At 38.8% G+C, this 26,594-nt stretch overlaps 1 protein-coding gene across 8 annotated transcripts in view; it reads left to right on the plus strand.

The window, feature by feature from the left end:
- Positions 1 to 794: 794 nt before the first annotated feature.
- kirrel3b (kirre like nephrin family adhesion molecule 3b) overlaps positions 795 to 26,594 on the plus strand; it is a 142,242-nt gene continuing 116,442 nt past the window's right edge. For all 8 annotated transcript variants that reach the window (XM_049726525.2, XM_049726526.2, XM_049726530.2 and 5 more), the window contains exons 1-2: positions 795 to 1,178; positions 1,266 to 1,333. In XM_049726525.2, the coding sequence (XP_049582482.1) occupies positions 1,291 to 1,333 (43 nt within the window). In that variant the 5' untranslated portion in view covers positions 795 to 1,178; positions 1,266 to 1,290. The remainder of the gene's footprint in view (positions 1,179 to 1,265; positions 1,334 to 26,594) is intronic.

The raw sequence follows: 26,594 nt of genomic DNA on the forward strand, positions 1-26,594 counted from the left end.
GGACTCCACTGGAAATTGCATCCTGTCACTCAGTTTATTGTATCGCCTTTAGTAAATACCAAGTTCCAAAAAAGGGTTCTCTCACCAATCCTGACCATACAATTGGAAGTGTAACCAACATGAAAAGGAAAAAAAAGAAAATTAGGCTAAAATTGTTCTTTTGTCTTCATTGATAATGTATTGCTTAAGCAGCAAATGCTATATCCATCTCATGTGTCTGGGGTTGACTTTCCTGCTTTAATTTTAACTGTGCGTTGTGTAAATAAATGCATTGTGGACTATTTCAACACGTTTTTGAAATGACATGCAAACTTTCTCTGTGGGCTTTCCTCATTTTGTAGCATTAATTCATATTCCACAAATGCAATATTAACCAGAATACTATATTTAGACTAGTGGGGCCATATTATTACATATACATATTATTGTGAAGAAAATTTTGCAGTTGACTTCCTCTTTAAATTAATGATTCTTTTTATTATAATATTCCTTTGGAAACCAAAAATCACATCATTTTCTACTAATTTCTCACAAAAATCTATTGACCGCTTAAATTTTATAGGTCTGGTTTTGGATTGGATTTTGTATATATATATTGCCTAGGAAACCAAAGTGTCGTCAATGGAATCTTAAGAAAGAAAAAAAAAGGGGGGGGGGGTTCTTAAAAGGGGAGAAGGGTCCGTCTGGGAGGAGGGGAGTAAAGCTGCCAAGCCGCTCGTATTCTGATTCTAATTAGAGTTGCACCCTCTGTTTCTCCCACGACTGCTCCCGTTTCCAGAGTGAGGATATGCACCTCGCACACAGACTCACTGAGGAGAGGGGCAGAGAGAGGGAGGAGTCTTCATCCCCCATGACTGTGTTACGAGTGGTCGAGCAAGGAAGAGCCTGCGAGAGAGAGAGAGTGTGATGGAGAGAGACTGGGCGAGTGAGCGCTGATGCGCTGGAGTATGGAAGACCAGCGGGACGATGCACGAGTAAGCCAGAGAAGACAGTGAAAGTACAAGAAGCTCCCATTAGGACACAAGCATGTGAGGCTGAGCTCACCACTGTCAACTCTGAAGACTGACACACAGGAAAAAGACAGAAAAAGACCAAGAAAGAGAAGGAGGATCGGCAGAGGACTGAAGACACTCTGTAGCGTCTTTCCTGTGGTAAACGGACACACTCAAAGGAGAGCTGTAAGCATCCGTCCCTCCGGCAGCATAGAGGAGCACTGTGTTTTGTGCCGGTCAACTTCACACTCCTTCGCTGTTTTGTTTTCATAGGTTTTGCCCTCTCACACTCTCAATCATGATCCGTCGGGTCCTTCTGCTCCTGTGGATCTTCGGACACGGTAGGATATCTTACATTTTAAGTTGTTGATTTGCCTCATCTTGTGACAATTGGGTGACTTACTGGAAGGCACATGCTTTGACTTCTTCCCTTGCTGTCATGTCTGACTGAGCATGCTATCATATGTGAGTTGATTTACTCAGATGTGCCCTCATAAGTCCAAGTCACGAGAGATCTTTTTCTGAGGCTTCTGTGTTTTTCCCCCGATTGTGCAAAGAGTTGTCTGCGTTTTTCTCCTTCATTCTGTCATTGCCGTCAAAGCCGACAAGTTAAATACTCTCTTTGTCGGCTTGGTATTCCTGTCTCACACATGCACACACACACACACAAACACACACACATGCACACATGCACACACACGCACACACACACACACACAAAGCCCTTCTAACCCCAGTCCAGTCAAGCGTTTACTCTTGAGCCACATTGCTTTGAATTGACAGCCCTTTCCCATTGAGTCCAACAAACGGGTATTCTGGCAGAAGTAAAAGAGAAAGAAAGTGCTGAATTTAGATGACTCTGGCTGGGTCGCTTTTGGACAGTTCACTTTGTGGTCAGATTGACGATGGACTTGGTGGTTCTCCGGTTCGCCCTGCTGTGTTCATAGTCGGCAGGATTGAGCACACTGCTCCTACCTGTTTCACTCAACATTACTAAAGGTGTCTCTGTCTCAGTCAGTGAAAAGATTTGCCGGAGAAAATCTGAGAATTTGGGGAAGGCAGATAGGGAAGTCTGTTGACAAGTAGACAACAAACTTGGCTAACACGGCTGTTTGACATGCTGATTTATAGCACAGAGGAAATAACACCACTTATCCATCACATCACTTTGCTGTGGTTATGCTTTCCTGCTGACTTTATGTTTTGTATAGAGTAAAATGCTGATCGACTCTAATGGTAAAACACTGACAGTCTAATTCCCTTCTTCAAGAGAGATCACCTCACTTGGTGCTTTTTACCTCCCAAGTTTTTGATACAAGCTGTACGACAATTGTTTTTTTAGATGCCCTAAATGTGGCCGAGGTTGTTTTTGTTTTTTTCCCCTGAAATTGTATCATCCCTACAGTGCCATCTGTGCTTATTGTGATGTCAAAATACATAATCAGCCTATCAGCCTTATCTCGTTTAGGCATCTGCTGGAATTTCTATGACAAATCACAGAAACCACCATAACCAACATAAACAGATGTATCACAGCACAGTGGTTGTGTGCTAATTATTACTGCTAACACATTGAAAGAAAAAATCACTCGCAATACGTTGTGATAATTATGTAACTGAAGAAAGTCAAATATTTTTTTTGCTTACAAAAACACTTATGTGTATGTTTTTTGCTTAAACGTAACAATAACATAACCACAAATACTGACACGTCTCGGGGTAAAGAGAAATGCTTATTGAAGAGCAATGAAACTTGTTTCTGTCGGTAGCTTGTTGTCAGTGCACGGAGTAGAATTTAATCAGACGGCAGCAATATGGATATTTGATGTTGGTTTATTCGTTTGATAAAAAATATTGTAATATCAATATTCTGTCCCCTCCCCACTGCTAACGGTACAATTCATCTTCATTTTGCTTTAATCCCGTTTCCAATGTGCAGCTTGAATGCTTTCCTCATGATGTCACCTACCAAAACACTTTGCTTTGCACTTCATTGTATGCAGCCATCACAATTTCATGCACACAAAATCATCCCCCGTACACCATATTACAACTGAAATAAGGGTGCACCCTTGGTTAATACCATAATATACCATACAGCGTTTCCCTGCAAGGTAAACAGCGGATAACGACATACCTTCCCCATGGAGGCCTCGTGGGAGGAAAATCGGGGAGGGGGCTTCCCCAGCCTGACTTTTGTCGTGCAAATTACGTCTCTGTTCACGTGGCAAGTCAGTGTCAGCAGAAAGCCTCTCAGAAAACAATTTTGTTTTTATGAACATAGGGGCAGAGGGGATTTGTGGCGGCAGCGAGATGTCCTGCACGAGCGTGACAGACAAAGAGAGCGAGCATGAAAATGTGAAAATGAAAAAAAGAGAATCACTCGATTCACAGAGGCATGCAACATTTTTTTTTTCTGTATGCCCTTCAAGTGAGAAGCCAGCGACACTCTCCATCCTGTTTATGTTGTTACTGCATCTAGGGCACCTTTTCTTTTTCGCGGTCACCTCTCTTGCCAGTGATAAATGACACAGCAAGTCACTGGCATCCAGGAGACGGTCTCTAGGAGCACATTCACCTTAGGCCAAGTCTTCCCAGAACATTGTCCATCACCCCATACCCTCATTCTTCTCGCCTTCTGTCTCAGCCATACATTACACATAGCATGTGTGACACTCGTCTTGGTGTCTTGATTTGGCTCCTCATATGGCAGCGACACATTTCTACCTGCTTCTCCAGTATCCCTTTTGGCTCTCTCCATCGCTCTTAGTTTTCTGTTCTTGAGAGATGGAGAACTTCAGTTTCTGTCAGGCAACGAGTGAAAAATGTGCAGACCAGGAGAGGGAGGCGCAGGGTAAGAATAGCCTTGCAATGGATGTGCCAGAAAGAAAAATAAAGTGTATAGACTTGGCACCTCTTTGTTTCTATTCTACTGTGTGTGTGTCAATGTAATTGCGATTCAAGAACATTTTCAAGTAAAATAATTTGATTCGGTTCAAGTCAAATGAATCACGTTTTGATTTAATATGGCATGGCTGCCTAACTAGCTAAATAAGTAGGTTTATTAATAAGCAGGTTTATTTATATAAGGACGGTACATTTTACATTGTAACAATTCAATTTTGTTTGGTTAAATCATATACTTTGTATACCCTAAAACAGGACATTATTTCAAATTCACTGTTAAATATGCAAAAAAAAAAAATGCAGTGAAAAGTAACTACCATGTTTGTGGATTTTCGTTACATGTCAGAAAATAGGGAAGAAAGTTTATTACTATTCACTAAAGTAAAAAGCAACAACTTTGTTATGATTTAACACAAAGATGATCTGTCTGCTTTAATGGTGGACTACAGAAATTTGAGAACATTTACTGTTACAAAGATGAAATTCTGAGGATTTGAACAATTTTAAATGGCAAAAAAAGGATCTGAACAATTATATGATTATCAAAAATAATTAGCAATTTATTTGATAATGGAATTCGATAATGGATTAGTTGTCAATTAGTTGTCAAGTAATCAATTCATCAGTGTACCTCTAATATCATTACTGTATTGGTATCCCTTAGGTGGCTGGAAGTCACTTTGTGCATGTAAATATATTTTTTCTTGTGAGACCTATGCTACATTTCAGCAACAGAGACGCTACACACTTCACTTTTTAGCCACAGGTATGTATTAAATTATAACTGTGTACTGCATTGGTGAAGCTTGGCGGAAGCCGGTTGGATCTTGCTTTGTTTGGTGTTTGTTTTTGTCTGAATAATGAATAATGTCTGAAATGTGATGCCGTTTATCACCTATTGTGATTTAAAAGTAAAACTTGTGGCCGACAGACTTCTTCCCTTGCTGTCATGTCTGACTGAGCATGCTATCATATGTGAGTTCATTTACTCAGATGCGCCCTCATAAGTCCAAGTCACGAGAGATCATTTTCTGAGGCTTCTGTGTTTTTTTCTCGATTGTCCAAAGAGTTGTCTGCGTTTTTCTCCTTCATTCTGTCATTGCAGTCAAAGGCGACAAGTTAAATACTTTCTTTGTCCGCTTGGTATTCCTGTCTCTCACGCGCGCACACAAACACACATACACGCACACACACACACACACACACACACACACACACACACACACACACACACACACACACACACACACACACACACACACACACACACACACTCACACTCACACTCACACTCACTCACACCTATGGGCAATTTGGAGTGCTCAATCGGCCTACCAAACATGTTTTTAGGACGTGTTAGGAAACCGGAAAAAACCTGCATGGGCAGAACATGCAAACTCCACACATACACACACACACACACACACACACACACACACACGCACACACGCACACACAGACGCACGCACACACGCACGCACGCACACACACACGCGCGCACACGCGCACACGCGCGCATACACGCACGCACGCACGCAAACACACACACACACACACACACACACACATATATATATATATATATATATATATATATATATATATATATATATATATATATATATATATATATATATATATGTTTTTTTTGTTTTTTTTTTCCCCTTTCGCCCCTAGTTCCGATACTTCACTTTATTGTTGGAGGAGTAACCTTGCTTACTCTTTCTGGATATTGATTTCAAGTGGGAAGTCACTGATTCAATCGCCTGATTTTTCTGCAGGCAGCATGGGTTCAGTTCCCACTCAGTGACAGTGCGAATGTCAGTGTGAATGCTTGTCTCTGTATGTACTCTCTGATTGACTGTCTATGGGTTTAGTCTGCCTTTTGCCCAAAGTTATGAATTTACTAAGAAAATGCGTCTGAAAACCATAATATTTACCATGTTTCAAGCTTGGAACAGTCCAATCAAAGTCTTTGACTTGCTGTGAAGTGCATAATACTGCTCTTCGGTGGTGGAAATCCATCCTCATTCAAAATGGTGCCCCGGAGAGGTGATAGTTTCTTACCATCATTCAGCATTAAACCAGAAAAATATAGTGATTAAAACCTCAGCAGCCGATGGAACTGCTACCATGTTTGCCTCCAAACCATCAACCTCAGTTCCTCATTGTTTTACTTACTTCTTTCTCTGAATAAGATCTTCGAGGATTAATATACACAATCTGGGATGTTGTGTGACCCTCTTCCCCCAAAATGCTTCCTTGTTAAGAACACTTCCTAAAGGTCTGTGGATAAGGCTTGAGTGCTACTGCTACACAGGAATCAAATCCTAATCTTCTTTAAAAAAAAAAAAAATCCCCTCCCCTCTGTTCAATCGCCTTCGCCTTCGTTAACTCACACTCTCCTCATGTATCTGATGTAGGAACTCTTTATTTCAGCACCTAGTCAGACTAAGCTGTGTCTCCGTTCTGGAAAGCACATCTTAGTACCCTGACCCCCACCTCACCCCCCCTTTATTCAATGTTTTCCATTAATGACTGTCTGACAACTTCAAATCGGCTTTTCGCGGACATCATTCCAGTTTTTCATTAGAGTTTACAGAGGTTAGAGACCCTTGTTCAGAATACTGGTAGTAAATAAATATCACTCCAGCAGTCATACTTTATAGTATATTTGCAGCAAATGTAACTAAACTGCCCACAATAATTTGTTATTCTTTAGTATTTTTATAACTGAGCACAACATGATAATTACTGTCCCTGCATGAGTTAAGAAAACATTTATCAAACCCCTGCAGTGGCACATTCCAAAAAACAAGTACAAGTGACAACATGGCAGACATGCGCCAGACAAGATGCACTTAAAGCAGACTATAGTACAAATATGATGTATCATTATTTGAATCAGTTGCTAATCATTTCTGTTTTATTGCCACCATTTAAATATACACATGACCAAAATGTCACTCACTAGAGCACAGAGATTTTAATGTCAACATATGTGCAAACTATTTTGTCAAGAACGTTAAAATAACAAATGTTATGGCAAAAAGGGGTGATCCTTCATTTTTTTTTGTGTGTGAGAAAATGAATATGCTGGCAATGAATAAGTAGCCTTGCCTTCATACCCATCTCACCACCCATGACAGATCCAGTTTATGACTGCCGCTGTGATCATACACCCAGCGAGTGACAGATGATGTCATCAATTTACTACTGATCCCAGTGGCATGTAGTTTGTTTTCTTGTTTGGGCTGCATGTCCCATCAAGGCCAGCCAGTTTAAGTCACCTCAGCCGCTGTAACACCCCTGCTCATTTTTGTGCCATGATAGATTAAACCCACTGTAATCCCCCTGAGCCTCAAGCCCTGTTGGATATTTATGGTAATAAGTAAACATATGAGCGAATAATCTAAGAGGCTGCCTGTGGACAGCTGGAAGTTGTAATTCCTAATATTTGGCAGAGGCTTTACCATTAAAAGGAGATGCTATTTCCAGGAAAAACAAATTGTATTCCCTGTGATAGAGGAGCTTGAGTACTGTACATACAAAAAAACCCAAAACAAATAAAATAAGGAAAAAAACTACAAGTAGATGTAGCAGTACATCAGTAAAAGTGAAGGTCGATAGCCATATATTAAAGAGCTTTTTTTCAAATAAAACCTTAAGTACAGTATATCTAGGGACTGCAGTTTAGACCAAAGCCTCATTTTGATTCTGACAAGATTCAGGTCATTCAGACCAAGATGTGATTAGATTGGAGTCTTATTTAGAGAAGGAAAAAAGTGATGGGCTTGCCCTCATGAAGTCAGTCAACAAAACAAGCTGTTTATTCTGGGCTTCACTTATTTATATATTATCTATTGTGAGGATCCACTTCCCAGTCCCAATAGATCGCTTTAGTAGCAACCAATCAACCTCTAGCCCCTCTTCTCCTCTCTTCATGAGACAGTGTGGCTGGATCTCATTCCTTTGGGATGAATTTATCCAGATTGAAGCACTCAGCAAAACGGCATTATCCCGGATTACATGTCTGTTGGGTGGCGGTGTTAAGTAATTCAACCAGATGCTGTTGTGATCACCGGGTCACCTGTGAAGGCAATGCTACCCTTGCATGCAATCCAGCTGTTTATTGGTTATATACCCGAGATTTGCTTGGAAGTCATGAAGCAAGGTTAGATTTTTTTTTTTTTTTTTTTTTTATGACAAGGACTACTGTATAATAAGAAAGTAGATAGAATACTGCTTTGACCTCATTCAGGATTTTATTTGAGACAGATTAAAATAAGGATTAATGACTTTTAAATTGCAGTTTAATGCACAGGCAACAACAAACTCTGCTTATTCCTTCAGAAGCAGCCTGGGAGCTTGATGGGGCTTTCATGGACAAAAATGATATTTATTTTTTGTGATATCTGTTTGACAAAAGCCATATAGACACAGATTGGGGAACTGATTAATGTAGACCAGGGATGGTAAACTGGAGAGGGCCACCGTTTTTCCAATTTCATTACAGTTGGAGTGGGTTTGCTCTGAGAGTGCACATCACATAAAATGCACCAGAGCAGCTACGTCTAAGTTTTGTGCAGAGTTTTTTGCTTGGAGTGGAAAAGATAAGCCTTACAAAAAAAAATCATGCAATTTACTTGCCCAAGTGTATGGCTATTCATTCCCCATTTAATAACATCAGAGTTAACTTTTACCTATGTGTGCACTATATCTTGAGACTTTTGAGAATAAACAACAAGCCAATGTATCGGCATATCTATAAAGGCCTGTGTTGGGGGACAGCCAAGAAGATACATGTGGTGCTTAAGTGTAGGAGGCACTTGAAAAATTGGGTTGCTGATCTGATAATGACTTCCTAGAGTTTGGCGGGAGGTCTTCAGGATAGCTCAATAATCCACCTGGATGAAGTATCCATTCCTCATTCCTTTTTTCAGTGCACCCTTCCGTCCTAAACATTTCCATCGAACTAACACAAACAAAAAAGGCTTTCAGGCTGCACTGTCAGTGTTCAAATACTGTACAGTATCTAAGTACATACAGTTAGTTGGTGTGTGCGTGATGTCTCTACAACTTTACCAGGTCCATTACAGCTGCAAGCTATGAATGGCAATATAAATGCAAATCAGCCCTTTAATTTGAACACGCAGAAAAGGAAGGATAGAGCTTGTCACCTGTACAAGAGTATGGATGTGTCGGATATTCCAATTGCAGTGCATAATTTCAGAATGACAATGTCTGTAGACAGGTCAGAGGTGGGATGTAATGTGCTAGTAGTTCAGATGCAACATACCATTCACTTTTACTTGAATATACTTGAATATGAATAAATGTTAAGAAGAAACAATACTTGTACTTCTTTACATTGAAAACCATTACATTGCTGCTTATATTTTTGGTATTTATTTAAATACTTGCACCATTTATGCCTTTTTTCCCTCCAGTCTGTCTGTGACATGTCCTGGCACTTTTCATCAATCAAATGTAATCACTCTTGATGTTTGACTCCATTTCCCCAATCAAACAGAGCATAGCAGTCACATGACTCCAGGCAGTCTTTGCCGGCTGACAAAGTGACTCATTTCTATGAATAATGGTCAAAGTGGAATATACGTTCACGAGCTAATGATATGAATTTCAGTTTCAAGAAGAACAACACCCCCTGTCCTCACATTAAGCCCATGTTTACAAAGTGTACAAAAAATCTGTCTCCTCTGTAGCCAAACAGTATTGACTTTATATTTGACTTCAATCCCACTTGAAACATAAATCATAAAGTGGACATTTGTGGTGCTAGTATTAGTAATTCAGCAGGCGCTTCATTTATTATGCACAGCAAAGATGTCATCTTTAGTGACGAATCCATGAAATTACATTGAAAAAGCCTTGCCTCATTTCACTAAAATATAAATATATCTAACTCCTCCCAAATGCCTCCTCTGTAAATATGAGATGATAAAAACATGAGCCCCTACAGGCTGGACTACATTTACCTCCGTAAACACTACGTTGGGAGTTACAGTGGCTCCTTTTCTGTGCATGTGTGTCACTTTGGGGACTCATTTGGTTCACACTCGAGACGAAGATCGCATTTGATATGTAAAAATTCCAATTTCACCCCCAAAAAAATCTACTTTGAGCATTAAGACCTGCAGTGTGAATCTAAGCTAAATTGTCTGCCTATGAACATTTGCAAGCATGAAGCACAACAGAAAGATGGGAAATATTCTGGTGCTAATTAAAAGTGCCTTCCTTTCATATGATATCTCCCTTTTAGTTCGTGAGAACAGGCTGTAAGTATGCAGTGTGAACTTATGGCAAGCCAAAACGTTTGACATCTGAAAGGGGGACAAGCAGAGATTAAAACATGTCCCCCTCCCCCAACATTCCCATACCCCGTGCTGAAGTGCATTTTTTTTTTCTTTCCAGTTGGGAAAAGAGACTCTGAGCCACCTGCTTGTCCCACTAAAACAATGAAGCAATTGGGAAGAAAGGCCCATTCATAAGGGGGTACTGCACTGTTTAGACACAGCCAGGCACTGCGAGCAAGTGAATGCCACCCTTCCCCCATTTAACTAAAGTGCATCACTGCCATTGGCAGAAATGAGTCAACTTTATCCACAGTCGCTCTTGAGCAATCTGTGACATACGGGTACACAGTCTTGCACATGGATGAACCCTATTTAATGAGATATTATAGTGAACAAATTGAACTGAACACTGTGCAAAACACACATGAATACCAATTAGTGCAAGTGATGAAAGGGCTAGTTAGAATAAGAAATTAACATTTTGAAAAAAAAAAACATCACAATGAAACACAGTAAACATTAAGTTAATTGGAAAATTCTGATAAAAAATTAATTCATGTATTACAAAAAAATTAAATGGCATAGACCCCAAAAGGTGCGCGTTCTCCTCGCTCCCCAAGGCCTTTTGCCCACTGCGTAGAAAACCCTGTTCTAAGAATAATTTCTTGATTTAATTCTTAATTCTACCTCTCTTGAGTCTATTTTCCTCAACCTACTAAATTGTAATCTCTTTGTCAGCAGCGTGGCTCACTGATACATTAAAAAAAAGGTGGAAAAAAAAGGGTATCAATGTTAGAGGCTACTTCTAAATTCACTCCACAGATTTGGAATATGGAGGGCCCTTGTCAAACTCTCAGGTTTATATTTTCTCTCATGGAGTGCAATATTTACTCAAGGCTCATATAAATGTAAAAGCTAAAAAAAAAAAAAAATAAAAAAAAAAACATGCTAAAGCACATTGAGGAGTTTTAACAGTTCAATGTCTTTTTAAACACATTGACAGAGTTTCAAATCTGTATGCAGTCGGAGGAATGCCGCCCTGAGAACATTAATGGTGGTTCACACAGAAGAATACCGAGGTCATTTAAGTTTTGTGCGTTTATTTGGCCACTCTCCAATGCTAAATGGCAGTAGACGGGTTAAAAAAATAATAGGAAGAGCAACCACTTGTACCTCCCCCTGTCTCTAACCTTTTAAACCTGACTCAATCAAATCAAAATACCACAGTGCAGACCCATCTGAAGACAAACCACAAGACAAACAGTTGAAGAGCAGCCGGCGACCCTTGGGGTGAGCCACGGGCAAAGCCATCCATTACTTCCTGTACAACGAAGAGCGGGGGGACGTGTGGAGGCCTGTGGTGAACAATGATGAACAGACTCCACATCAGAGATTGGATTAGAGTGGCAAGAGAGGAAGCCCTAAAAGCCATGTGCAGTTTATTGAAGTGATAATGCTACTAAAGAAAGGCTCCGGAATGACTGACAAGTGGCCAGAGTGCTGCTTTAGAAGTGACATTAGGCAAGTTGGGGTGAGGTGTCCAGGTCTGTAGCTCACCTTTGTCCAACAACAGAAAGAGGAACCTGTATATAGTTGCGATAAAATGAACTGTCTCTGGCACCATGGTTACCCTCCAAGGCCATCGTTGCAGATGTATTAGTTTGGAAAGGTGCCTTTGTCAGGGTCAATGCAATACAGGTCCCATTCTATCACTCATTTACTTTCTATGATGCAATCTAGTGGAATGACAAAAGAGCTATTCTCAGTAGTCATTTTCAGACACAATTCTCCTTCCACATTCGCATCTGAACAGTAAACACCTCTATGCCAATTTGAAAGCGATGCATATGTCATCGGCCTCATTGACGTCGAGGAACTTTACCACTATTACCACCGTGTCAAAACGTTTCTTAAACCCATCCATCCATTTTCTGTACCGCTTGTCCCCACGGGGGTCGCGGCCATTCTGGAGCCTATCCCAGCAATCATCAGGCACTAGATGGAGGACACCCTGAACTGGTTGCCAGCCAAGCGCAAGGCACACTGAGACAAACAACCATCCGCACTCGCACTCACACCTACGAGCAATTTAGAGTGCTCAATCAGCCTATCATGCATGCATGTCTTTAGGATGTGGGAGGAAACCAGAGTGCCCGGAGAAAACCCACGCAGGCACAGGGAGAACATGCAAACTCCACAATAGAGGTAGAAACGAACCTGCACGCTCTGAACTGTGAGGCGGACGTGCTAACCAGTGCTCGACTCTAAACCTTTTCTTAAGCCCGCAATGCAATTTTGAACACATTCGAAATTTAATGGCAACAAGAAAAACTGCGAACATTAAAACTGTGAATGTACGTGTAACTTACTTTCAACAAACCCAGACGGAATAAAACCATTCTCTAAGACTCGCAAGTATTTGCCACTCAGTGAGGTACCACCTATAAGGTTAATGCTCCATCAATCTATACTTTTAGGGCTGCATCTAATTATTGTAGCCAGAACACATTTAATAAAGCTGTTAATAAAACCTAGTAAATGTCTTTAGAATGAATGATGTCTGGAAATAACGGTGACAAAATGTAATTGAGCTATGAAAGAAACACGTTAAATATAACAATGGCAGAGTGACAGACTGATGGACTGGGCCTCCCTGAAATAATGCCAGACTGATAGGGCTGCTGATGCCACCATAACAAATGTGGTACATTCACAATAAAAAAAACACAACTTCAAAACAGTTTTCATCGTGTTTAGTTCAACTGAAATGCCAATTTATGTAAAAGTGTTTGCTGAGCTGCACACATTTGTTATGAATTCAGAGACGGCTGGGACTATTGACGCCACAATGCCTTCCAAGGTAAACAAACTGCTGCTTGGAAAAAAAAACAAACAGAAAATCTTAATTTAATACATATCTGTCACTTGCAGCCCTAATCCTAATCCAAATGCCGGCGCATTTGTTGTCAGAATCGAGTACTGGCGTGTGCCTTATGTGCAAACAACTTTAAATGTGATTATTCTTCCCTTTCCTTGTATGCTAATTTAATTACTTCGTATTGTTTTCTTGTCTCAGACAAGCTTTGCCTCTTCTTTAATGCTACACAGTTTGTTCAAATAAGAGTATTAGAGGGAAATAAAAGCATTAGTGACTATAATACTGTGATAATGGTGGAGAAACATGTCTGTCTCAATACTGTGTGACAGCAGCACAGTGGGTCATCAAAAATGCAGTAGGGCATCCAATGATGATGGTGTTAGCACGTAGTGAAATGTTCAGAAGTGTCATCAGTCCCCTCATCACCTGCGGTGCACGGTCCCTAAACCTTACCCTGGTTATGAGTGTGAATTATTAACATGACTTTCATTAAAAAATGCAATTTTCCGAGAACCAGCTGTACAAACTCCTAGCACAGCTCCATTTCAAATTGCAGTAACCCGTACATTTAAGTTGAATCCCCGCACACCCACAATCTCCACGGCAATGAATGGACAGATGATGGCTTGGTGATGATTGTAAATCCTCACCCGCTTTATCAGTGAAATAGTATAGTTTTTCCAGATTTAGTATTATGATACGTGGAAAAAGTTTTGCAAAAAATCGGAAAATTCCCAAAAGATTATCTGGCCTGGCAGCTGGAGTTAGTCCAAGCTTATTTCAGGTTGGGCTAGTGCCTCCACACCTCCCCTCGCCACACCAGTGGTGTCATGCAATCCTAATAGAATAAATCCAGAAAATAATTCTTTCCCTTGTGCTTGGTCAAGGTAAATACTGATCAGCATATTTGTTATTTTCATTTTCTTGCCGGCTTTAACCTGAATCTTAAAAAAGCAATGCATATAGGTGAGTTGGCATTACCGCTTATTGGAAAGAAAACATCTCTTTTCTTCCTCCTCAGCTCTGATTCTTTTGATCATCATCGCCATACTGGATCTAAAATGGAGAATGAACAGTTGCGAAATTCAAGTGACTTTCAGAGTTGTGTGGCTCTTTGAAGGCTGCCAAACAAGCACCTTTCATCTCGAAAATCGACAGCTGTGTTATACAAAAGGAATACAGAACTTAATGAGAGACAAAATCAGTCACAATACAGGCTTTATGTTCAAGGGAAAATTGAAGGGTCTTGCTGTGATCCTCTTGGGCCACCCTGTGAAGAAAATGACGTGCTTTATTCAGTGTTGATTGTCTGGCATTGCTCAAACACCTTGAAGATCCGAAAGACATTGAAAAGCCCGACTATTAGATATGTGACCTCCTGTTCAGTGATTCTTACAAGATCACTATTGACCAAGCATTTAGGAATGAAGCACTTGATTGATTGATTGATTGATTGATTGACTGACTGACTGACTGACTGACTGACTGACTGACTGACTGACTGACTGACTGACTGACTGACTGACTGACTGACTGACTGACTGACTGACTGATTGATTGATTTGATTGACGCAGGCAGTACAGCCAACAAAGGGTGTTAACATAAATATACATTAAAAGTATGTAGGGACTCACTTTAAGCATTGTCACTTAGCACTGTTACGACAATTTCATCTTTTAACATGCGTAACTTACTGTTGAATGCTTGTATGACAATCACACATGTTACTTTGTGGGGAAAAAAAATAAGGAACTAGATAATGAATGGTGTAACTCTGACTCAATTGTGAAGTACACATTTTAACGTAACAGTATATAATGTTAAGAAAATCAAAATATTACATGATTCGTACAACAAATACTTCTAAGATTGCCAATGTATAGCAAACAAACACAATTTAACATGAGGAAACATTTATTTTATCAGGTGGATAACTCGAGGAAAGAAAGAACATAAAAAAAAGTGAGGACTATAAAAAAAGCCTTCCAGGATTTGTTATTCATAATGTCCGTCCTCATAGGGGTCTTCCTACAGATGAGACGAACCAGAATTCGACCACAAGCTGCGTGGAGGTGAAGGGCTAGTGTTTCGCAACCAGGGCATTCGGTACCTGAGCATAGCCACAAGAGGGTCCATGTCACCACCTAATTGCAACGTCTTCTTCTTCCCCTGTATAAAAAACTAGGGCAGCTTTGCATAAAATGAGAGAGGGAAGGAATTGTGGTGGGGATTGGGAGGGCGCACTATTTGCAAGGGCCAATACAATGTTGGCATGCCACATCGTTTATACTGACGGCTGTAATAAATTACAGCAACAGATTACTTTGGAACAAACAAAGCCTAATGGAACTAAAGTGAGAATTAATTACCAAGAAATAAAAAGGAGGAGAAAAAAACTATTATGAAATGTTTCAAGGACAGCGAGTTACAGATTATATTTTTCTCACAGAAGAATCCAAACAAAAAAGCAAATAAAAAATGAAAACATTTTCCACTCAAAAACAATACTTCCCCATATTACCTAGCCCCCATGTTTTGCCTTACAGGGGAAAAAAAAGTATGTGGACTGTTCTGCTCTGTAGGACCCTTGATCCATCAAGCAAGGCAGGTCAGGGAAAGCCTGGAAGCCTTTTGTTATTAAAATGCTTCAAGTGGAAGACAACAACAAAATGTAAAATGAGGTGAAATGGAACATATGTCAGCTAAAATCACGATGACCGTCAATCTAAACAGATAGCTTTGGAAAAACTAAAAAAAAAAATATATATTGCCTGAGCGAATGCCAAACTAAAATCATAAGAACCCTCAAATAATCAAATCAGTTAACCCTCCCATGAGAGAATGAATTGCCAGGTGAAAAGTTGTTAACTTTAATTTGGATTAATGAAAGACTTGCCAAAATGAAAACATTGGCTAAAAGCATGGCCACAATTGAGAATACAGATAAAGCTAATTGAAGTAGTCCTTGTTTAGCACTCAAAAGAGAGAAAAGGTGACATGTACAGAGACTTTTTTTAAGTGGTTCCTTTTACGCCATGGTTTATTGCGGTACTCTTTTTGTTCCAAATGGAACTATATTGCTTTCTCTTTACATTCTATAAATTGACATTAAACAATATTATTTTTTGAATACAATACATGGCTAATATTTTCTGACAGATCTGAAGCAAACAGATTTCAATTTTAAGTCTAAAATATACATGAGAAAAAAATGATTGCCTTTTCTAAGATAATTCTATTTTTTTTATTGACAATATCAGAGAGATATTGATTCAATAACCTGATTATTATTGCAGTTGTAGTTTATGATGGCTTATACAGGCACTGTATTTAAATGTATTTAGCCATTGTAACTAAATTAGGTAAACACATTTTTAGAAATAGGTTCATTCAGGTGCATGTAATATTGTCAAGTTTGATGTGGTACTGTTGGCATTTGGGCCGTTTATGTTGTGGCATTTTGCAAGTCCGGAGTGCTTTTTGGCTTTTTATGTTGGCCCAGGTGGCCTCCCTTGCCTTATGTGGAGCCATTAGTCTTTTCCAGGCATTTTTTTCCCTCTCAAATTCACATATTAAGCGATGGTTGAAGATACCACAGGGGTGCGGTTGTGTTGCTAAATTAAATAGAGAGGCATCACTGCTCAGTGGGGAGGTCTTAAAGCACGGCTTTATCTTTTCTTCTGTCTGCTTCGTTAGGTGGAATGTATTGGGCCAGATATCGAAAGTCTTTGGTTTTCATAATGAGCTAGCATGGTCAAATTTCACAAGAATAGACTCTGTCAGCAGCAATATGCCAATGAGGAAAATTGCCTCATTCTTTGTGCTGCGGAAGCTGTTTGAGTAAACACCTAAAGTGGAACAAGGCGGGTATCTAGGGGAGTGGAGTGTGAGCCATAATGTGATGCTCCCTTAGGCATGTTGCTTGTCCTACTTTTTAGCCAAAAAATTCTGTATATTTATCTTTGTGATAGTGTGCTTGTGAATGTACCTGTGTGCATGTTTAGTGCATGGCATATTTGCACACGCCATCTTGGTGTGTCCAACAGAGAGCACTAGATTTCGAAAGGTGCCAGAATGAGTTTGTCACGCCGAGCGCAAACTTGAGGAGAAAGGGGACTGTGGAGAGAGTCATTCCCCAGGCATCCAGAGTCTGTCAGACTGATTAAGTCACACGGTTGGAGTGAGAGTTCGCAAAACTGAACCAGAGCATGCTAGGGTAGCATGGTATGACAGCTATGAAAGACTGAAAACCTGTATCAACGTATAAGTACTAACATAGTTGTATGTTGGATGTGCATGCACTTATTATATCTGACCCCAGAGACTCACGTGGGACCCTGCACACCAGCATGTCTCGCATCATCCCACCCACGGTTCCCTCACCCTCAGGCGACATAAAGCAGGTCAGGGGCATCTTAAAGTTCACTTAATGAAACATGACAGGACAACTCTAACATATGCCTGTGTGACAGTGAAGCAAATATATGACTGATGGCAGAGATGTTTCCGAAGGCAACACAGTGGGGAGTGCAGACTTTGACCATCATGCTAACATCATGTATGTTTCCTTTTTTACTCAAATTGGCCAAAATATGCTTTTGTTAAGCATGTTCAAATTACCTTTACGCAAATTATCTTTTTGCATGTATTGCATGCCTGCATGTTTTTATATGCATTTGTGTAACTGATTTTCAACATTAATTTCAAAAAAATGTTTTGTCACTTGAACTGTCTGTGAAAATGACAAAACCTTGTACTCTAAAAATTGCTGGATCAAAAATAACCCAGTATGGCTTAAAAATTGGACCAGCTCAGGGAGTTGGCTCAAGTTAGATGTTTTTGCACAAAACAACCAATTTTTGTACAATTTTATTATTATTATTATTATTTATTGCAAAAGTTCCTGGGTCAGCCCAATCTTAATTGCATTGCTTTTGACCCAGAGTGTACAAAACGAGAAAAACAAGTAGGCATACAGTAGGCCTACATCAAAAGTTAACTTGAACAGCTTTTTGTTTTGTTTTCTCGTGCAGTTTATAGTCGTTAACTTACCCTTGTGAGAGACAACTGATAATGTGAAATGTGAATTGTTTAAGCATCCTAACAGTGCACAAAAATGTTCACACTTCCTTTTCACTTCTGCGTTTACTTTGCTTATGAGAACAATTGCTGCTAAATCTAATTAAAAATATGTGAAACATTGTATTTCATGTTAAATGTTGCATTGTATCGGCACAATGATGATGCAGTTGCATGTAAATTGCTGGGATGTCAAGGACTTTTTAATGTTTAAGACAATGATGCCACTATAAATAAAAACTTGTTCATTGTTCAAGGCATGCTGGCATGCCCGATTTGCCCTAGTTTACTTCCTGATGCTTAGCAAAAAAAAAAAAAAGCACACTTGATGGTGATAGCAGAAGGGCAGAATCATTAATTATAGGAGGGACAATAACCACATGACATAAAGTGCAAATGAGACATAAGATGGAGAGTTGGCCTAGTAATGGCTGCAGTAAAAACTGGTTACAAAAAAGTTATTGACCTCTCATAACTGTCCACCTCTGTTTTGAAAATACCATCACCTGCACAAGGTCTATTGTCCTAATGCTACGCCCAATGCACCTCGTCTATACCACCTCCAGCATTAAATGATAATTGCTCAGCAATCGAATGGAGGGAAAGGGGCTCACCGAATTAAGAGTCATTAAGCAGGAGACTCAGTTCAGTGCTGCACTGTGTAATGCCTACAAGCTCAATTCTCTGCAATAATGCACAGAGTAACGGCAAGTAAAAATGGGCTCCCTCCACACATCCTTTAATACAAATTTAAAGCTGTGCTTACCCTTGTGAGTAATTACCATGGCAAAACACAATACCCCACTTAAGCGGTTCAGAGTATACCGTCTTTTTCACACAAAAAATGACACTCCCTAGAGTGGCTGCAATATGACTTTTTTGATAGATGCTTTGCTTTCAAAGGTAATGAAAACAAGCAGGTTTCTTCATATCAGGATGTTGTGCGTCCGTATTTGAGAGCAAACAGTGGGGACCTTTCATCAGGGGCACATCTATTTTGATGACAATAAGACAGCTGCGGGTTGTCTCAAGAGATTTGAAGTATACTTGTTCATCATCCTCAACATACACAAGCAGTTTCTGTGGCCTTTATTTGCTGACATCAGTGAACATTTCCAACCAAAAATCAAAGAAACATAGCTGCTAATAAAAATCCTAAAGCTAATTAATGAATCCATAAATCTAGATGTTCTACTACTAATACCGATACTAATAATATTAATCATATAAATAACTAGAAACAATTTCTAGAGAAATTGCATGTGGATGCTGGAAAGCCGAATGAAAAAAAAAAAAAATTCCCAATAATGAATGTTATGAAATGCAAATATAAAATCATTGGCCTAAAAAATCGGGGGTTATAAAATTTCTAGTCCATGTTGAGAGTGGAAAAAAAAACTAAACTTGATTAAACTAAAACACACTTTTTGAATCAATATTCATTTTTTTTCCCATCCTAGATATTCGTGTCAACAGACTCGGGAGTATGTCTTTGCTGTTTACAGTTTTCTTAGGGCCATCAACTCGCCCGAGCTGGATCATTAAGACAGACAGAAAGAGCAATCCTCTGTGACTAGGACCGACACGAGTGCTGTTGCTGGGTCAAGGTTTGAGCCAGTGGCACAAGCTGAGTCCCTCTGCCACTTGAGATCCACACTGCACTCGCACCACATCATACAAGTGCAGACATGGAGGCCATAGTGAAAGTAGGACTTATTTTGTCAATGTCATGTTCTGATATACATATCCATCCATTATATGTACCGCTTGTCCCCACGGGGGTCGCGTGCGTACTGGAACCTCTCCCAGTAGTCATCGGGCAGTAGGCGGGGGACACCCTGAACTGGTTGCCAGCCAATCGCAGGTGTTAAATTTATTTTTTTATTAAATGTGAAGTTGCAACAGCAGGGCAAATTTGTCCGTCCAACCAACCAACCAACCAACCAACCAACCAACCAACCAACCAACCAACCAACCAACCAACCAACCAACCAACCAACCAACCAACCAACATCACATTACCAAAAGTTAAGCAGGAAGTTCATCGCAGTATCTATACAGTATCTATACAGTATCTATATCTATATCTATATCTATCTATATCTATATATATATATATATATATATATATATATATATATATATATGGGGGAGAGACATATATGTATAGATATAAATTTACTGTAAATACGATACGATAAATACTATACAAGCGATTGTAAAGAAATACATCCTCAAAGCAATCTAAATAAAAGTCAGAAGTTGTACTACTACTACTACAGCAGGCTCCTCATTTTTCCCAGTCTGATATTTCTCCAAATTCACTTCATCCCGCTCATGTGAGAGTAATGCCTTGTGGGAAAGTAAATAAAACCAGACAGCACTCAAGAGTAGAAACACCTCAAACAAGGCAACCCAGGCAGGCAGGGCAGTTTTGCGATGGAACACAAATCATGGTATACAAAGGTACAAAAACATAAATGTAAAAGTAATAAAACTACTAATAATAATGCTAATCATGTTAATAATAATGCTAATAATAAGAATTATTCTTTTTTTAGAAATTTAATATTTTAATATCAGTGAAAAATTACTTTAAACCAGCATTAACGATACATATTTTCCAGCCAAACATATATCTCAGTTAAAAACAAATATTCACTGGTTAGTCACCTTCTGTCATATTGTAGGGTTTTTTTGCTCGTTTGTTTGTTTGTTTCCTGCTGCGCCAAACTAACTAAGACTTTAATTGGATACCACCTTGATGTAATTGGCAATAGCTTGGATAGCTCAAAATTAATCAGAGTGCACTTGTCCTACAACCATGCCTTGAGAATTTAACATTTAGAAGTGTAATTAGGAGTCTTTCCAATTAGCTCAAGGTAAGGGAATTAATTATATGTCCAATTAGGCTGTGGGAGCTGGCAAATGACTTGCTCCTTAAGTACAGGGAAGTCGCTGTTTGGTGGACACAGGAGGTAAAGGTCAAGTCACAACAAGACAAGTGTTTTTTTCCGCTAATCAGTGGCACGCACATAAAGGCTACAAACCTCTCGAGAATCTGGGGATGCAACTCTTAAAGTCCATACTTGAGAGAGTAAGTGGCTTCCTGTTTGAACTCTTGAACTGCATGCCTGATTTGACTCTCAAAGTACTCTTATATTAATGCGTATTTGTTGTTTTTCTGTGCTATTTCTTGTTAGTTGTTTTTTCTTGGAATTGTTTGTTACTGAACAATATTTCCATTACATTTTTGCTACATCCTGAGTACAGTAGTACCTCTGAGGTCTTATACAATCCATTCTGGGATGATGGTTAATCAAAGCCTAATGATTTCAAGTGGTTCTCACACCTATTTTTTGTCAAATGGAAAATTATAACATACATAAGCCATTCTTATTCCTATTATCTGACATTTTTTTAGTAAGGCTTTGCATTTTTCATTGTGAGCTGGTCAATAAAACAATTGCACCACTGTATTTGAAACTACCAGCAAAACCAGATACAGATCCATCTTAAACACTTAAATCCTGCCAAGCAGTTTTTTTCTCTTCTTGCACACTCTGAAACCTGCAACAAAATTCAATTTCCCACCCCTGTGTGAATGCAAATCAGCCAAGCATTGCATTGTTAGAGAAGTCAATTAGCTCCCAAGGCAAGAAGCCTAAATGTTTTGCTTTTTCTAAGTAAATATATTCACAGGGCAATCCCTCGTTGTTATAATGCCTCAAGTTCATGTTAAGAAAATTGTAGTGTCTTCTCAATTATATGTTTATATATAAGCTTTATTTAATATTTCTTTCATATGCTTATGAATATAGTCCTTCACTGTAGATTGTTTTAAACATCTGCTTAAATAAAATGTAGTGTCTACAAAATATACGGTAATCTTACATTCCTTCCAGCTTTGTTTTATACGCGGTTATTTATCGGAATACATATAATATGTTGAGGTGTCCTTGGAGCGTATTGTAAGCCATTATAGCCGCTTGAAATGTTCTTGTCCTTTTTGTCTCATTGTAAAAGCTGAGCACAGGGTATGCGCCCTCCAATAAATCTAAAGAACAAAAGGGATTCTGGCTTTTAGGATCTAATAATGCCTACTTTAAGTTCTGAGCTGGGAAGGAATGAATTGAGTTGTTGACTTAATCATCTGACATTGAAACAGTTGGCCACAGTATCCTCAACAAATTGTAGACAAATGTTTTTTCTCAGCCTTTTTCTTACAAAGTGACTTTGAAGTCACACAGAATATATCTCCATCCCACTCCTGAGCTGAACGCCTGACAGAATTGTAATTGAACATAAAATCCAGTAGTCATGACAAGCTCATTTTTATTAGGTTGCCACACAGTACTTGTCTTTAACCAGAGTAATATTTTAGTAAGAATGTGTTGTAAAATGCACGTTGCTGTGAAGTTACTTAGGTGCACTCTTACCCATTGTATCATCCTATTATTAAGGTACCACCAGCTCTAAATTTAGGGCTCCTCTTTTTTGGGGGTGAGTTAGCATGAGTCACTAACACCAACTGCTGCGCCAAAGAGACAATGAACCAGCATGGGGGTATGTGTTGTGTTGGGAAGCCAGCGCACACTCCATAATTGCTATAAATTGTCTGAAAAGTTGTTTTTCCACGGCGCATCATGTCACAGAAAACACTGAACCCGCTGAACCTAGTGAGAGTGACACTGCAGGCAAGGTGACACACACACACACATAAAGGGAGCCTCACTTCATTTCACCTTTACCCTCAATAAAATCTCTTTTTCCCGATAACACAATCTAATAGAATAGCTGCCAGTGTTTCTGAAATGAAACATCTGGTTACCAGATAAAGGGTTTAAAATGAGATTGACTAACTTCAAAGTGTTATTGCAGCGGGATGTGATGCTAAATTAATGTGTAGCACAGGTGTTTACTTTGCATGAACTAGACAAAATCAAAGCATATTTACAGGGTATGTCCCAGCTCAATCATTTTTACTTTTGATATTTATCCAACAAATGTTATCAAAATTATATTCCAATGGATTGTTTTTTTTAATCAATTTACTTTACTAAAATAGCATATAACACATTTACTAAATTGTATTAGTATTATTAAAATGTATTATTTACAAATACTACTATAAACCCAAGCTTTTATTTAGTGTTCAAATTGCCCCACTTAGAATGTTTCTAGACAAGAAAATAAACTATTGCTATTCACAGTGTAAATTTAAGAATTTACAACTTGCTTTTATATGCATTTGAAAAAACAACGATCCAAGCTTTCATTTGTTACTGTAGGCTCCAGCACACCCGTGACCGTAATTGATGGATGAATAGATATTGTCATAAAAAAAATATTTTGGGCCCTGGCATTAACCTGCAAAAAAGGGTTCTTCAAAATTATGTTTCTCCTCAAATTATATCAATGACGAGCAAAACTGCTCCTCAAAGAAAACAAGTCTTTTTGAGCCTTGAGATTTTTTTTCAAACCATGTTTCCTTGTAGGCAGGTTTAATTGTTTTTTTTTTTGGGCTCTGATGCTCTTGATGTTTCCAAGATTACTACAGATTTCCAGTAATAACAGTCCACAGAATTTCTCTTTGCACTGTTTTGAGAAGGGATGGTCCTAGGCATACACACATTATAATTGCTCGGCTAACTTTATGACCCTAGCTGGTCATGGTCAGGGAAAGTGTATATGCGCTGTAGAAATTGGTAAAGAGGTATCATTAATCCGCACCCATTAACACAGTCCATTGCCAGGGATTTTGGCAGCTGGATTCTCTGTCTGAGATGAGCTGTACTTCCTGAGAAATTGAAACAGGATGATGGAGATCAGTGACAATACAGGCTGGATAATCGCTCCCAAATCACAGCCATCTGCTCTCAATCTCCACCCCGATCTACACGCACTACCGTCAATCCCTCTCCATCAAATCTCTAAATCCCAACAATCTGTAGCACTCAGTTTGGGACCTTGTTTAATCCACCTATAGCAAGCCGACATTACTGGACAGGAAGGTATCATGATGCCCTGTTTCAGACTACCAACCAAACTGGATTGATATTCTGTTTCCTACTTTTTAAATAGTATATGTACTGGACTGTAGTCATAATTTTGTATTATTTACAACAAACTGGTGCACTATATAGTATAGCTTTTCCACTCCAATGCACATTTGTTAGACACAGTTGGGAAATAACGTCATACTTGAGATGGTTCATTGTCATGGTTGGGTCCAAAGAATGTTCACTAGATTTTGCTTGGTTACTGGTTTTACAATTCATTTCATTTAGATGCTGCTGGGAGCAGAAGGTCCTTGTCCAGTGGCTAAGGGTCACATTTGCAGAGCTATAATACCAATTGGCTTGCTGTTGAGGTTGATTGGAGAAGGAATCTTGATGAGTAAAATGTACCTTGACTCTTGATGAATTCACTCAGCTGCAAACCACAACCTCAGTCACTATCAGTGGCTGGAATCCTACTGTTTGTGATTGGGGTGACCGCTACAGAGGTCAGTTGAGAGATGTCATTTATTTTCCTATTACTCCTTGAGTAAATGTTAAAGAGCAAAAATAGCCCTAATAATTTTTTTGTTTTTTTTCTTATTTTGTGTGAAAGTTTTCAACTTTGATTTTTATATTGTTACAGTATAGTAGTATATGGTATTGTTGCTGATATGATAATTTGACATCAACAAACAATAATTAGTAATTTATAGTTCATGAAATGTGATCTGAGCATTCGCTGGATGCTGTTTGGTTTGTGCTTGTGAAACAATAGGCACACTGCAGTGTTTTGCTTTATCTATGCTTCTGAAGGTCTTTCTGGTCATATACTGTATGTTCTGAAAAGGGACTGATTTTATCCACAATGGTCCATACATCTTTCTTGTCAAGGAGACACAGCTAACCAAACAAAAGAAATGCCATTGAAAAATCTATTCACTCAGAATAATAGTTGTTTTTTTGTTCACTTCTATTGGAGAACTGTCAAGGTCCCAGCTCACAATTGAAATATCAAATTAGGACAGTTGAGCTCACACTGAATATTACTTTAATAATGTCCCATTATATTATTAACTTTAACATGGCTTCAAGAATATTATCTTTACAAAATTGCCACTTTTGCATTTGCAGATTTTATCTTCTATTTTCTATTTAACTTTGTGCCCTCTGGTTAATACGAATGCTCACTTTTAAACACAGTATGATGCAGTGGCTATATTAATACTATTTTAAATTGATTTACTCCATTGTTATTACTTTTAAATTAATACCAAATGAACATTGCCAGCTTCAGAAGGTGACCATAAGCCAATGTATAAAGTGTTTTCTTATTGAGCAAAAAGGCGGAATTTCTTGTGAGACTCGCAGAAACTGGCGAAGTATTCATATTTTTTACAAAGAGCAATACCCCAAGCGCATTACACTTAAGAAGGATTAGACAACAGAAAGCTGTCACATTTGGTTGCTTTAAGTCCTTACATCTATATTGTCATTTCTACAGCAATTGTCATTCTTTTTTTAGTATAATTGTGAGCACTGTATTACAAAAATTCAACGAACCACCTGAGAAATATCTGTGACGGCTGCCATGAATAGCATACAAAAATGGATTAAGATCAATTATAAATCACAATCATTTAGTTATTGGATTCAATTTGAGCCCTGTGACACATTTTACAGAAATTCATGCGTGTCATTTTTCATAATTTTGTCTCTTAAAATACAAGCGTAATATAAGCGCATTTTTTTATTTTCCTAAATGCGACACGGCATCAATGTGGTTTTTGTGCCAGTGTTAAAGTAGAGATGTTAGAAGAGCGGTCACTTACATATTTGATCTAAAATTGTTCTCAAGCTTGATATGTATCAGAGTGAAATGAAAGATTGTGTATATTTATAGTACTGCTTTGCCAGGAGACACAAAAAGTATTGATAAGTTGATGTATGTTTTGGGAATTATTGTGATTTATGCTTAATTTACTCCAGTAAAGTGTTATATTTGTGTCAAAATTATACGGAATGAAAATGGATGGTCTTAAGATCTTACTGAGGAAGCCCTAATCGTTGCTGCGAATTGAGAGGACTTAGCATAAGTTGCTATGGCAATAAGTGAAGTCATGGTAGGGAAATTGAGTATGATAAAGATGCCTAAGAAGCTGCTCCAAATATACTGTGTAGATCATATGCATGCATAAAATGGATTAGATGGATACCTATGGTGGTATCCTTCTCAATTAATGTTGAACTGAAACTAAATAAAAAAAAACCTCTTTGACTTTCAACCATTTCTCCTTCCTAGGATGAGTCAAATTAGACTACGATGTAGATATCTGCAGTTTTAAATGACAATTAATCTAGAAGTTAATGGATTGTGTAGGGCGGCTTGGTGGGGCACTGGTTAGCACGGCCACCTCATGG

Source organism: Syngnathus scovelli, chromosome 7, assembly GCF_024217435.2.
Source record: "Syngnathus scovelli strain Florida chromosome 7, RoL_Ssco_1.2, whole genome shotgun sequence".
NCBI lineage: Eukaryota > Metazoa > Chordata > Actinopteri > Syngnathiformes > Syngnathidae > Syngnathus > Syngnathus scovelli.